This window comes from Theobroma umbraticum, unplaced genomic scaffold, assembly GCF_002168275.2.
Source record: "Theobroma umbraticum cultivar Fairchild unplaced genomic scaffold, ASM216827v3 scaffold_34.0, whole genome shotgun sequence".
NCBI lineage: Eukaryota > Viridiplantae > Streptophyta > Magnoliopsida > Malvales > Malvaceae > Theobroma > Theobroma umbraticum.
In genome coordinates, this window is record NW_018397275.1 from 2,046,176 (window position 1) to 2,061,052 (window position 14,877).

The 14,877-nt window shown below is 34.4% G+C and overlaps 2 protein-coding genes across 2 annotated transcripts; both read left to right on the top strand.

Moving 5' to 3' along the window:
• The first annotated feature begins 905 nt into the window (after positions 1 to 905).
• UVR3 (DNA photolyase family protein) lies at positions 906 to 6,825 on the top strand. Its single transcript, XM_021442878.2, has 14 exons — positions 906 to 1,369; positions 1,469 to 1,540; positions 1,946 to 2,026; positions 2,153 to 2,332; positions 2,409 to 2,480; positions 3,336 to 3,422; positions 3,610 to 3,708; positions 3,819 to 3,902; positions 4,570 to 4,656; positions 4,757 to 4,828; positions 4,904 to 5,017; positions 5,453 to 5,540; positions 5,628 to 5,723; positions 6,397 to 6,825. Exons 1-14 carry the CDS (start codon positions 1,034 to 1,036, stop codon positions 6,576 to 6,578), a joined length of 1,650 nt encoding a protein of 549 aa, XP_021298553.1. The 5' UTR covers positions 906 to 1,033; the 3' UTR covers positions 6,579 to 6,825.
• Positions 6,826 to 7,402: 577 nt separating this feature from the next.
• On the top strand, positions 7,403 to 10,968 carry LOC110427383 (Rubredoxin-like superfamily protein). Its single transcript, XM_021442879.2, has 6 exons — positions 7,403 to 7,763; positions 8,003 to 8,088; positions 8,289 to 8,342; positions 9,593 to 9,659; positions 9,807 to 9,886; positions 10,616 to 10,968. Exons 1-6 carry the CDS (start codon positions 7,613 to 7,615, stop codon positions 10,676 to 10,678), a joined length of 501 nt encoding a protein of 166 aa, XP_021298554.1. The 5' UTR covers positions 7,403 to 7,612; the 3' UTR covers positions 10,679 to 10,968.
• Positions 10,969 to 14,877: the final 3,909 nt, after the last annotated feature.

Genomic DNA, 14,877 nt, shown 5'->3' on the forward strand with positions numbered 1-14,877 from the left:
GCTTTTAGTATCGGTGGTCATATTCTCACCAAGTTTAGAAGTTCCTTCCGCCATGAAAATGTTCAAATGCTTGTTTGTACGAAAAATTGGTTGCATGGCTTTTCTTTAGCTGCCAATGGTATTGTTTATTTTATATATCTCAATGTCTTTAATCTTTTCTTGTTAAATTAATAATTTTAGTTAAAATTCAAACTCATTATATCTATTTCTTTATGACATGAATATTAGATGATAATGACGAGGACTTGGAGACGTCATTGTTGTCCAAAGAAGACTCAAATGTTTTGATTGATGATGAAGATTGAGAAAAACATTACTTAGTCTTGAAGTTTATGAATATTTGATTATGTATTTATGTAGTTATATTGATGAGATTGTAGTTTGTGTAATTGTGTTAAATATTAAAAATTAGAAATTTTATTTATATTTGATATAATATATTTACTTATTTATTTTTGGTGTAATTTATTTATTTGTAATATGTTTATATTATTTAATTTATGAGCTAAATCATAATATAGTTGTATACTTGTATTGATGAGTAGTAGAAATAATTTTTTTTGAAAAAAATAAATTAGCCCAGCCCGACCCATGGGCTAGCAAGGGGTGGGTTGGGTTAAACATTTTGTAGCCCATATAAAATATGGGCTGGTCCGATCTCGTTCATATTTTTTCAACTCATAAGAGTTAGGGTCGGGTTAAATCAGACCGGTTCATATTGACAGATCTAATGTTTAGGGTGTTTATTAAATTTTAGTTAATAAATGCCAATTTTAAAAGTAAAAAAAAAGTGAAACTTTTCAAACCACAAAAAACCAATAGGTAGAACCCTCGACGTGGCGTCGCATTAACCGCGACAAAGCTCCACCCCGAGCTCTCTCTAACGTACCCTTCTAACCTCACAACCATCCTTATCCTATACCCTGTGGTGCACGTTAGCCAACATCTCTACTTTTTATCACCCTCCCATTGAACCGGCCAAGTCCCAACCACGCCAACGGTCCAAAAAACACTTTGGAATCCCTTTGTTGTCATGAAACCTTCGCTCTCTCTTCTGAATTCAAACATGCCATCTGGGTCGGCTTCGTTAATATGGTTTCGAAAGGGGCTCCGGATCCACGACAACCCGGCTCTCGAGTATGCTTCAAGAGCCTCCGCCTTTATGTACCCTTTGTTCGTAATCGATCCTCACTACATGGAACCGGACCCAAACGCTTTCTCTCCCGGGTCGACCCGTGCGGGCATAAGTCGGATCCGGTTCTTGCTGGAGAGCCTTGAGGACCTTGACTTAAGTTTGAAGAAACTGGGGTCGAGGTTGTTGGTGTTGAAGGGTGAGCCTAGTGAGGTTTTGATTCGCTGCTTAAAAGAGGTGATTTTCTCTTTGTAATACTTTGTTTATGGCTATGTTAAAACCATTACAAGTCTTTTTTTTTTTTAAATGTTGGCTTCTTTTATGAGTTTGTGACAGTGGGATGTGAAAAAGCTTTGCTTTGAGTATGACACTGATCCATATTATCAAGCTTTGGATAACAAAATTAAGGTAGGACCGTATACTCCTTTTTTTTTTTTCCTTGTATTCATTTTCTTAGAAAATGACCGTGGCTTCGTTCTCAAATTTTGGTGGAATATGAACTTAAAATTGCGTTCCAAAGTATACTGCAATATTTACAAGTTGGGATGTCAAGTCGGAGGCCTTAAGTTCAGATTTCGGTGAGAGGGTTGGGTTTTATGTGTGATGGGAGACAGCTCCATTTATAACTGAAGTGCAATGAACTTTTTACACGTACCCAAAAAGAAATATGAAGTCAAAATTGTATCTTAATTGACTAAGTTCAACTTGTCTTTAGCTTAAAATAGTATTGCTTAAAGTATTTTACTAGAAGGAATTTAGCTTTATGTGCTTATGTTTTTGTATGTGACTTAAATATTGAGTTTGTTTCAACAGAATTATGCTTCTTTAGCTGGAATCGAGGTTTTTTCCCCGGTGAGTCATACACTCTTCAATCCTGCTGATATCATAGAGAAGGTAAGCGAGGATATTGGTATCATGGAGTTTAGGTTTAAACTCAAATGTATAATTGATTGCTATTTGCTGGCTATATATTACTCATCGATTGCTACTTTACCTCAATGCAACTAATTTCTACAAAAGAATGGGGGAAGGCCACCACTGAGTTATCAATCCTTTTTGACGCTTGCTGGGGAACCCTCATGGGCATCATCCCCACTTTTGGTTGAGCTTTCTTCGGTTCCTCCCGTTGGGGATGTTGCAAGCTTTGAGATTTCACAAGTTCCAACACTAAAGGAACTTGGTTATGTGCAAAATGGTCAGGTACGGAGCCATTGATGCTACAGAAAGTGCCTTTAATTTTAAAGAGTTCTTTGTGAAAAAATTATATTATGTGCAGGAGGAATTGACTCCCTTTAGAGGTGGTGAATCAGAAGCATTAAGGAGGTTGAGGGAATCATTAAGTGACAAGGTATGATGTAAACATCTTATCTGCCAGCATTGAGTTGGTAATAGCAATACTTAAATATCTAATATGGAGTTTAAGTTTTAAAAAAGGCACCTTTTTGTTGGAAGAGGGAAGTAATAAAGTTTTATAATTTAATTTTTGATTGCTAAATCTACCATTGTTTTTTTTTTTTGAAAAGAAAGCTACCATTTTTACTACATTAGGTAGATATATGATAGATTACAGTGTCATTAGTAAGAATTACACTGTGGTTTTGGGGCAATCTTCAAATGCTTTTGGTCAATTTCTTTTATTTTACTTGTTGTTAATTCAGGGCTCCTGTTTGCAAGTGAGTAACTTGTAATAAAATTTGAATTCATTTTTGTTGACTAATGTAACTGTAATGAACTTGTATGGCCAGAAAATGTGCCATTTGGTAGGTTAGATAAACCCTGAGCTTAATGTGGTTTGGGTGAATACGAGGCTTGTGAAATGTCTTGCATATATGTTTGTGATGACGTATATCAAGCTCAGGAGGAAAAGTTGTCTGTTCTCTTGGTAATTGTGATAACTTCACCTCATGTTTTTTTGATGGCTTTTGAGAGGATGATTTATAAGTGCCTGTTAAGGAAACATGAAGGTCCCTGTGGTCATCATTTTGACTTGTTATTCTATATATTTCCTTCTCGGCTTTGCGAGGATGATTATAAATTGCTGCTAAAACATGAAGGTCCATCCGGTTTGTCATTTAGTGAAACTGATTTCATGTAAAAGTCCCTTCACTCTTCTCATTGGATTCAGAATTCTAGTTCTGTTCATCTTCTTTAAATGAGTTGTTTGTTGCACTTTATTGATATGACTACTTTCTTTGTACTGTAGGAATGGGTGGCCAACTTTGAGAAACCTAAGGGTGACCCTTCTGCATATATAAAGCCTGCAACGACTGTTCTATCACCTTACTTGAAAGTAAGTCAAAAAAACATTGAATGATATTGCTAAGCACTTTCCTTTGATTGTAAATTGTAATATGTAGAGAGAAATTTTTAAACAGAACTCATCCCTGCATCACTTTGCAAGAAGAGGGTAGTAAATTAACAGTGATACTGGCTCCTCTCTCTCTATGATCTTTCTATATTTCTGATGCTTTTGGCAGTTTGGTTGTCTTTCTTCCAGGTACTTTTACCAGTGCCTTAAAGATGTCTATAAGAATGTCAAAAGGCATACATCACCACCAGTTTCCCTTGTTGGACAGGTTACTTACCTCTTATTTATCACTCAATGGGGCTGTGGTGAGATTATTTGTTGTTTGGTCACCCTTCATTTTCCTTTCAAAAAGTTAACAGCTAGTTTCAATCTTTGCAGTTGCTATGGCGAGAATTTTTCTACACTGTGGCCTTTGGAACCCCTAATTTTGATAAAATGAATGGTAACAGAATATGCAAGCAGGTAAGTGTGTCTAATGCACTGCACTAAACCTCTTTTCACAGGTCTGCTTCTGTTTGTTTCTTTCTCCCTTATTCCTCTTAGGAAAAAGATAAAAAAAGGGAAAAGGTAAGGAAACAAAATAAATGAAAACCAGATGATATCTATGTTGTGGATAATGGTTATTTGCAATGGGGTTTCATATAAGCTTGCAACTCTTATCTCCATGCATTCAAGCCCAGTTTCACTATAAATTGCATTATAGTTCCAAACAAACTGGTTATTTTTTCCTGAAAGACTTTGGCTGTTTCATGAGAAAAATAAAACTATCATGTTGAGGGTGATGAAATTGCTGAACATCTGAATGGTTTTGCTTATCAAAAGAGTAAAGGAAAAAAAGGGGGAATGGTTGTGATTCTATCTTGTTGTTCCTATGATCAGTTCCTCTTGCTTAGATCCGGTGTTATTCACTTATTCTCACTCTTTCACCTCTTGGATTATATTTAGATGTGGCTATGTTGAAATTATTTAATTTGTTCCCATGTAGTCTATACTATTCCATGACAGCAAAATTGAAACTTCTAGCAATTCATTTCCACGTTAAAAGATGTTCATTTATTTCATGAGTTTGTAACTGTCATGTTTTAGGTCTGTACTTTAAGCCTTGCTGAGATGCTATTTGGTGATTCAGATTCCATGGAATGATGATGATGAACTCCTAGCTGCTTGGAGGGAAGGTAGAACAGGGTACCCTTGGATTGATGCTATCATGGTCCAGGTTTCTGTGGCACAACTTGCAGCATTTATATAATTTTTTGCACATTTTGGTGCCATACTTAGAATGTGGATTTTAATTTTATAAATATGTGCTGGTTTAGCTACGGAAGTGGGGTTGGATGCACCATCTTGCACGGCATTGTGTTGCATGTTTTCTAACTCGTGGAGATCTGGTATATTACTTCAATACTTCTGCACAGTTCTTCTTTCTATCCTTTTCTCTTGACATGAATCAGATTTTTTGCTAGTTTCTCCATTGGGAAAAAGGGCGTGATGTCTTTGAGAGACTTCTGATTGATTCAGATTGGGCAATAAATAACGGGAATTGGCTATGGCTATCATGTTCATCATTCTTTTACCAGGTATAATGCATTTATATATTTTATCGTTTTCATGTCTTGTAATGGGGAGTGACTGGCACCATAACTAGACTAATGGATTAGTTCTAGCAGAGTATGTTGATGGAAATTGATGCCATAAAAATATTATTGTAATTACATGACTTTTAGATTATCTATTGATTAATGATCTATGGTTAGTGCTAAATGTGTTCACTGAATAATGTTACTTGTCAAAGGCAGGTGGTTCATAATAACATGATCCGTTTTTTATTAAATGTTTTGAAGTAGTAGTTGTCTATTATATGGCCTCCATCTTTGATTTGTTAGTCATCTGAAGGGATGCCTAGGATGTTGGTTCTTAGAGTCAGGTTTTGCCCTCCAGAATTGCTGCTAAATTTTTCTCTTCAATTAATCTAACCGAAGCGTTCTACATTCAATGATTGTTGTATGGAACAGTATAACCGCATATATTCCCCTACATCATTTGGAAAGAAATACGATCCCAATGGTAATTATATTAGGCTTTTTCTCCCCATACTGAAAGGTATTGTTCAATTCTACCCTCATCATCATCTTTGAGCAAGCTTTCACGTGTTATATCTAATATATGAACATTGTGAGTGGTTATCAGACATGCCAAAGGAGTATATATATGAGCCTTGGACAGCTCCTCTAAGTGTTCAAAACAAAGCAAAGTGCATAATTGGAAGAGATTATCCAAAACCAGGTCTGTAATCTCATTGTGGTTTTAATTACTTGGTTGTTCTATTTATTTTACTCTCAGCAACAAACTGTGGTTCACATGAACTAGTTTCATACATGTTTGATACCATGGTTTGATTTATATACACTGGTAATGCTTTCAAAGTCCATATGCATAGCTGCTGAGTGATGCACTCTAACAAACACCAAATAAGAGAGAGATACCAAGGGTCAAGAATCAAGAAGCTGTACCTAAAGAGAAGGAACATGGCTATGTGGAATATAAGAGTACTAGAGAATTGGCAAAAAAAAAAAAAAAAGGAAGAGTAATTGACAGACTGGAGAAGTGAGGGATAAGTTAGAAGTCTAATCATAAGAATGATAACGTGGGCTGTTTCCTATGTCAAGAGTTGAATTGACAAATGGGGCCATTAGTTTTGCATACTTGTCAGATACAGGGGCATTATTTATTTGACTTTTCTTGAGCAGGCTTAATATGTTATCAGCTGTAGTGGCAGATCATATTAACTAAATCAATTTCATCCGATTCCTAATGCCTTCAATAGCAACTTGGATTGTTTAGTACATTGTAAACGCCAGATACAGGCCAATATGGTATTTTCTTGAGGTTTGCTGTTTTATATAAGAAGGTTTATTCAGATACACTCTTTTGCTTATTTCCTTGCAATTCATTCCAGTGGTATCTCATGATTCGGCAAGCAAAGAATGCAGAAGGAAAATGGGGGAAGCTTATGCCCTCAACAAGAAATTGAATGGTGTGGTGAGTGAAGACGATTTAAAAAGCTTGAGAAGGAGATTGGATGAAGATGGAGGGCAGGAAGCCAGAGGTAGAAGGCAAAGACAAAAGCTGATCAGCTGAGTTAGAGAAGACATTCTGTTTTAGTCATGATGGACCCTGGCACTACTAAGGACAGGACAGGACAGGTTGCATAACAAGTCCCCATATCAGGTTATAGAGTTTGTTACGACAACTAAGAATTTTGTTTATGCAGAGTATGTATTATATATATATATATATATATATATATATATATAAATATATCTACAACAGCAACGACAACCCTAATCTATTAACTGGAAATATAGTATTTCTTTAGATTTGAATCTCTCAATTCCCCAAGTTTTGAATAGCAAACCTAGTCCAAGTAAGAGCAAACCAGTCTGCAAGCAAGCTATTTCCTCGTCAAGGATTTAACAAACAGGAAATTAAATGATACTTAAACCAATTCTTGAATTATTTAAAAAAATATTTTTTTATTATTTATAAATAATGATTAATTAATTATTATTAATAAAAATTTTACTTTTTAACTTTATTCTATATGATCTTGACATGTTGTAATAGAGGATATTTGACAAATAATCAAATCTTAATTATAAAAAAATTAATTTAAAATAAAGTAGTATGAAATATAATAAAATAATATAGATTTATTTAATATTTTTAAATAATTTAAAAAAATTTTCAAATATTATATCAAAGGTGTACGATCTTAGTTCGGATCGTTCTTCCATAAAAACGGATCCCTGGAAAGGGCAACCTTTTCCGCTGACATTGCAACAATCATTCAATAAAAATAAAAATAAAAATAAAAATTAAAAACCCAAAAATTTTCCACAAGGTTCGCACGTGAAACGGAATTGGCATGTGCCAAAACGACCCAACGAAACAAACAGCGAACCCCAGCATCGGCAGCCTCCTCACCCACTCTTTGAAACCTCATTTCCCATTTTCCCCATTTGTTTGCTCTGAAAGACAAAGGGGGCAGAGAGTGGAAACAAACTCCAATCGGTTTTCTTCCTTTCTTTCGTTCTGGTATTTCTCAAACGAAGGCGGGGCGTGACCTGAGATCAGCAAAGCCACTCAAACTCTAAAATCTTGGATTCACGAACATGTGGAGAAGGTTAGTGACTTCACAGCTCAAAACCCTAGCAGCAGCTCCATGCCGATCCGCTCCTAAAACGGCGCCGCTTCCATTCAAATCTCACATTTCTCCATCCCCTTCCGCTGCTCTCCTCATTCGCAACTTCTCCGTCGAATCAGGTCAATCTGATTTCCGTAGATCCTCGTCATCGATTCATTTTGATTTCAAGCTTTACACCCGTCAGATAGCCTTTTTAAATATTCAATTAATTATGAGAATATTCTTGATCATTAATTGATGTGCTTCGAAATTAGATGAAGAGATTAAGTAGATTTGGTTTTTATGGAAAATGATGTTGTTGTTGGCGTATCCAATATTGATTTCTTGTTTTTGTTTTCAATTGGCTTGGATTGTGTAGCGGATACTGCTGTGAAGAAGAGGGTTGAGGATATAATGCCTATCGCTACTGGTCACGAGCGCGAGGAGCTTGCTGTTGAGGTTGAGGTGATTTTTCCTCTTCCGCTCTCTCTGTTTGGTTTTAAAATGTGACAGCTTTCTTGTGACGTTACTCTTCTACTGTTAAAGATTCAAATTGTCAAATATATTGTTATTTGCTTTACGGCTAAATTCAATTTACTGCTCTCTCAGTTTTCAGGTAGGTGATTTCTCATTCTGTTTTTTCTTTTTTGCGTTATTTTGTTTAGGGAAAGAAAATCCTTGAAGATGTAAACTATCCTGAAGGTCCTTTTGGCACAAAGGTTAGTATTAGGACCATGTGCACGTCATCTTATAACGGAAGATGGTTGTTTGAAATACTAACAATTATCTCCTCTTCAATTTTTTTTTTGATAGCATTGCTATAAATTACTACTATGTTTTACTTGCATTCATTCTTTTATTCTGTTTGTATCTGTATGGCTTAAAGTACTTGGGTGTGTATGCATTTTTATTTAAATGGTTTACCTGATGTTGATGTATCCTGTGACCACTTCTTATCGTTATTTTGTTGATCTGATGTTTCATAATGTAAGTAAAAGTGTATCAAAAGATGTTGTGCTTGAAAACGCGCTAGGTTCATTGTTTGGTACTGTTGACACATCTCTTTTCGATGTTGTTAACTAGTTGGAATTGCCTAGTGATTCGTTCCAGACTTCCAGTTTATGTTAGCATGTGTGCTGTCTTTTGGCATTTGATTCATTTTTAGATTTGAGCAATGAATATTTGGAAGCAACTTTTGATATCACTTAGTTTAGTCCGTAGGTTTAGTTTTCCTCAGGCAACGGGTCTTTTTTTCTTCAGCATGTCTTCTCACTGGTGGCCCTGGTCACTGGTAGACTAGGCCTAAGGGGAGGGAGATGTTGAACTGTGAACATTGATCTCCATGGAGGGGTAATAATCCATATGTGAAGCCTGGACTGTTAATATTTTATTTTTCAGCAACATTATTATGGTATGGTTCACTCTGCTTCCTGGATAATAGTTCTGCGACTTTTGGGACGCTAGAATATTAAAGATATCATGCAAAAGAGAGAAAGAAAAATTGTTTCTACGCTCAATTTTTTTTTTTTTGTTCTGGATGTGTTAAATTTTTGTACCTCAATGTTATTCTACTATATATATGTACTGCACGTTTTATCCATTTACCACCAACCCCTTTTTGAAAGGCTGGTCCACTATGAGTGATCCCACTTTTGAGCTGTCTGTAATAACTGGAGTCATTGTATATGTAAGAAGTCTAGCCATTTTGTAGGGCCTAATAATCTTTTTGTGCTAGGTAATATTATTACATGCATGATGTTTGAGAATTATCGTGGATATTTTGCAGTTTATTTTAAATTGTCTCATTTGAAATCATGTTTGGAAATTTATCATTTTGAGTTTGGGCCTCTATGTTATGGTGATAACACCCTTTTTTAGCTGGAAACTGGAATTATTGACCTTTATGAAATTATAAGATTGATGTCATGATATGACTTTTGATGGTAGAAGTCATTTTATCTGCTTGTAGGAAGCTCCTGCTGTCATCAAGTCCTACTATGACAAGAGAATAGTTGGATGCCCAGGAGGTGAAGGCGGTAGGTTCTTTTGATCACTTCTCCGCTGCTGCTCTACTAAGTTCTAACTGTGGTTGTTAATGTTTGCTTTTTCTCAGATTTATACAAAATTGAGTCTGCTTGAACTAATACTTGAGTTCATTTGATTTGCTTATTTAAAAAATGCAGAGGATGAGCATGATGTTGTCTGGTTTTGGCTGGAGAAAGGCAAGCCACATGAGTGCCCAGTTTGCTCACAGTATTTCATGGTAAGTGGATATCTTGAATTAGGAAGCATTCATTCCTTATGTCCTAACCTTGAGTAGCTATATTTGAGCTCACATCTAAATGTCAATTTCTTTGCGTTCATTGGATCCGTATCCAGTTTAGTTGTTGCTGTTAGCTCATACATGGATTCACCAAAAACTTTGAAGATTTGAGATAATTGTTAATGATTTGGCATTATGGAACAAATAATGCTAGTATTAGTTTATTCTCAAGCAAGCCTTGTGGGCTTCAGTCAAGAGCATAGTTGAACCGGTCTGTACGATAGATAGCTTATGGCTTATGTATACAGATGTTATGTTGGTCAACTTGGTTCTGGTTACTTGATGTGCAACTCTGTAAATCTGATCAGTGAATACAACTAACAACCATCTATTAGATTGAGTTGCAAATGTTTGAGCTATAAGATATTTTGTAATGTTTGTAGATCATACCTGAATGAAAAAGTTGAAACTACAGATAATTGATTTCTATTAACCAAAGACCAAAGTCTGATCTTGAGGCTAACATGCTATGACTAAAGTTAGTCCTGGAGACTTTAAGGTTAACAGTTCATCCCATTCCCTTAGTTTAATGCCCTGTTATGCAATTAAATGAAATGAATGAAGTGGCATTCTTACCATTGCAGCCTTTGGTAACCTGTGCAGCAATAATACTCGCATATTTCCAGCATTGTAGGAATTTCCTAATTATTTCTATTTGATGTTTGGCAGCTGGAAGTTGTTGGCCCTGGAGGACCTCCTGATGGACATGGCGATGATGATCATCATCATTAATTGCAACTTTTTGCAGGCTTCCTAATGGAATAAAATTGGAGAAGATGATGGAATGATGTCCAGTATACAGTTGCACCTTCAAAAGTTAGAAAAAGCTTTTGTCTTGTTTGGTTTTTATTGGCCCTTGGTTCTCGTGGCTGTTGCTCAGGCAACGTTTTGAGATGGTATCTCTCTGTTTTTTGTGGTTATTTAGACACAGGGTGGTCATCTGTTTGAACTATGGATCTTCTTAGGTTAACTCTAATGCATTGCCAAATAATCAATGACTACCTTTCCATTCTTTCATGAAACTTGCTGGTGTTAAGTTTTGAAGGAATCTTACCATCTTAGAACCCTTTAGTATTTTGGTTTCGTTGTGATTGGATTCTTGTATTATAATTCCCCGTCATTGTCGCCAGATGTTCCATTTTCTGTTTCATCCCACAGATCTGATAGTACCCATAACACACAATTAATCTAATAGACACTCATAAATCACGATGAAATTGGTATTATGAACAGGTGGGCGATAATTGCGAAGTACGAGTGTTTGCCTTTGTCACTACTAAAATACTCAACCAAGAAAATTGGCATTGTGTTCGGTACAAGGACAAAAGCAAAGGAAGAGAATCCAAGACTTTTTTGGTTTGAATCCATAGTAAAGAGGAGAATGAATACCTTGAAAGACAATTTCTTCTTCTTTCTATTTGTAGATGTCTGGTTTTGATTTCTTTTTTTGTTATTATTCTTATAAATGTTGTTTTACATAATGGGAAAAAAGTAGTTATGTCAGAATTTTTTATTTTGTTTTCAATAAAACACGTGATATATTATTACGTGTTATTAAGTTCCACGCTACTAAGAACTTCCGTATTATACCTAATTACGTGTGGTTCTTTTTCACGTGCTCTTCCCATTTTGAACGTGATATTCCATAAAGAATTTGTTCTCTCTAAAAGTGCTCTCTCCATTTATCCAATAAGCACTTTTTACCAAATGCTCCCAAAAAATCATTCCTACAAGCACTTTCTATTAGTTGCTCTTAGAAAAGCCTTTTTACTTAGTACAAATATGAAAATTTGACAAATCAAAAGAAAAATTCATCAAATTACTCTCAAAACCCTCTCTAAGCGCTTCTCAAGTGCTATCTTTATTCAATTCTTTCTATGTTAGTCTCCATCACCTGTTTTCTAATTCGTATCTTTACCTCCATTACAAAAACACTTAACGCTTCAATAACTGTTCCAATCTTTCTCTCTATTACCTTTTAATACATTTTGCTTTACTTGTTACAACATATCTTTTCTCCTTTCTAAAACAACCCTCTACACAAAAATTATAGTGTAAATTATATGTAGATCACTAACTCATTTTCTTATTTTCTCTTTACATTTATTTTTCTCAATTTTCAAGCTTGAGAACAACATAACTAAAGCCAAAATGGGGACAGGAACGTGAAACATAAAGAAAGTAATATATTCTTGGACCCAAAAAATAAAATAAAAATTAAGACTGATATATTCTCTGCAAGATGTATTCTAAACGTCTTTTCTTAGGATTTTGGCCTCCCAGAAGATTACAAATCAAGCAATCCTCCCAAAATGCTGTTATTAATTTGCTCAAAGCTGCAAAGGTTTGCCCCCCAAAAAAAAAAAAAAGAAGCAGAATAGATTCAAAATTCCCATCACTTTCTTTCCAATAATGAGCTTCCAATTAAATCTCTATTCCATTTGAAATAATAGTCAGGGGAGAGGGGGACAGATGCATGCAGACATAATCCCACGTTTAGCCACCTTTGTTCCATTCCAGAGATGAAATGAATGCCTTCTTTTGGTTCTTGGTACCTTCATTAGATGTTATTGTCCATAAGATTTACATCAAAGTTTATAAGCTTTTTTAGGCATTATTTGGTATCAGATTTGGATTTGGATTCACCCAGAAAATACCATTGGGGTCCCAACCTAATATGCTCACGCTTTGTTGCTGTGAAACACAAACCCAAAGAAAAGACGGCAACATGTTGCAGTCATGTCCATACCATTCATTAACAAAGGAAGATAGAATCCACACGATCTAAAGAACGTGGGAAAAAAAAATATACAACATGTAAAGAAGAAACACAATCCCAATACCTAATCTCACCACATATGTATATATATATATTCTGTCTTTTTCTAGGGGTTGTTCCACATGTGAAATTGGCTTCATGCATGGTTCATGAAAAAACAAAAAAGCCATCTTTAAGTTTCTAGGGGCCTTGGAAATTGGAAGCCACCCCAAAGGCCAGATATAGAATAGCAGCCTCTGGAATCATTGTTTTCTTCCTTGAAATCACAACGCACTTCTTTTAACACTCTTATTTTCTTGTTTTAAAATGTTTGAGGTATACATATGTTGCAAGTGTTCATGAGTTTATTATTCATTGTGTCAAGTCATTCATGAGTAACTAATTAGGCTTCAAAATAATTACTCTTTCAAATAAAAAAGTTATAATTCCCCCTGTTTTCATATTATAAAAATGGAGGAAAGCTCTTGGTATTACTGAATTCCCCTTGTTTTTCAAAAGATATTCAAATATGTAATGTGTGATATATATATATATATATATATATATGTATATGTATATATATAAAGTTTTTTTCAAAAATATCCCTCATAAATAAGGTGTTTTTGGAAATAATCTTCTCTATAATTTAAATTATTTTTAACTCAGAGAAATTAATTTTTGATAAAATTACCCTTAATGAAACCGACCCATATGTTAAGGTGTGCATATCAAATTGACTCATTTCTTTTGTGTTTTTCTCCCCAAATCATTTATCTCTGGAGTATTCCTTACTTGAAAAAAAAAATCTTTAAACATTTTGAGCATTTTAGAGTAGTTTTTGATACATGAAAAAAACCTTTGAGTATTTTAAGTATTTTGGAGTGATTTTTTATGCATAAAAAAAATCGTTGGAGCATTTTGAGCATTTTTCGCCAAGTAGGTATATTCGTTGATTATATTGTTAAATTGGATATGATGTGTTATTTGAAATTGTTGATTTTGTTAAATGAAATTTAATAGTTTTGGTGATTTTTAAATATTACGTAATTGGTTTTTGGACATTGCTTGATTAATTTTTAAGTATTGTGTGACTAGTTTTTAGGTATTGCATGACTAGTTGATATAACATTGCTTGATTAGTTAGTGAGGCATTGCGTGACTAGTTTTTAGGTATTGTCTAAAAATCAGTCACGTAATGCCTACAACTTAATTACGCAATGTCTAAAAATCAAAGACGCAACAATTAAATCATGCAATACTTAAAAATTAGTCTCACAACACCTAAAAACTAATGACATAATGTCTAAAAACTAATAATGCAATACCTAATAACTAATTGATTTACTTGTTCCTAGCTAAGTTTAAGTTACTAAAGTCAGATAGTGTTCTAATTTACAAATATGTCTAATCAATTTCAATTCCTTAACTTTAAGATTTTATGAATATAAACCAATAAATCCAATAACCTAAAACACATACTTTGATGTCATTTCTGCTCTTTAAGATAGCGAGAAAGAGCTGGATGGCAAGATAGACAATATTTGGCAAGATAGAGAAATCGAAATTTAATTTTAAAATTTTTTTCTGGATGGCGGGATAGAGAAAACCGAAACTATTTTAATTTGTCTGAAATTGTTTAAAAGGCATTGTTGTCAAGTTATGCCAAAAATTAATTAAAAATAATTAAAATTATAATAAATAATATTTTTGAATTGAAGTTATGAAAAAGAGTATCTCTCATAATTTTTTCATATATATATATATATATGTTCTCAAAGGATATCATTTTCAAACCTATCCAAGGAGAATAGTCACATTGGACTAGATAGCACGGTTGTCCCTTCAATCACTTATCTTTAACCTACATTCACTAATTAAATTATTTCCAGTTGCAAAATGTACACATACTAAAGACATAAAGAAACCCTACCTAGCTATATACCTTCTATGTTTCCTAACTCTCTAGGTCATGCATGAGAACCAGCTCTTTCCAATCTCCCTAGACGATATTATGCTTGCACTTTATTCAAATTGTCCAAGGTTAAATTATAACTTATAATGTCTTTCATAGAGGGAATTTTTCCTGCCCCATGTTTTGCAATCCAGCTTTGCAAATGTACTACAATTATATATGAATAGGGAAAAAATTTTCTGTTTTCTCTCTGGTAAATAT

Excerpts from the sequence above, each read along its gene's own strand:
- UVR3 (XM_021442878.2), top strand. The coding sequence starts at position 1,034 with ATGAAACCTTCGCTCTCTCTTCTGAATTCAAACATGCCATCTGGGTCG. Across the intron at positions 3,709-3,818 it reads CAGTTTCCCTTGTTGGACAG|TTGCTATGGCGAGAATTTTT; the intron begins GTTACTTACCTC and ends CAATCTTTGCAG. Across the intron at positions 4,829-4,903 it reads TTCTAACTCGTGGAGATCTG|TTTCTCCATTGGGAAAAAGG; the intron begins GTATATTACTTC and ends ATTTTTTGCTAG.
- LOC110427383 (XM_021442879.2), top strand. The coding sequence starts at position 7,613 with ATGTGGAGAAGGTTAGTGACTTCACAGCTCAAAACCCTAGCAGCAGCT. Across the intron at positions 8,089-8,288 it reads AGCTTGCTGTTGAGGTTGAG|GGAAAGAAAATCCTTGAAGA; the intron begins GTGATTTTTCCT and ends TATTTTGTTTAG. Across the intron at positions 9,660-9,806 it reads ATGCCCAGGAGGTGAAGGCG|AGGATGAGCATGATGTTGTC; the intron begins GTAGGTTCTTTT and ends TAAAAAATGCAG.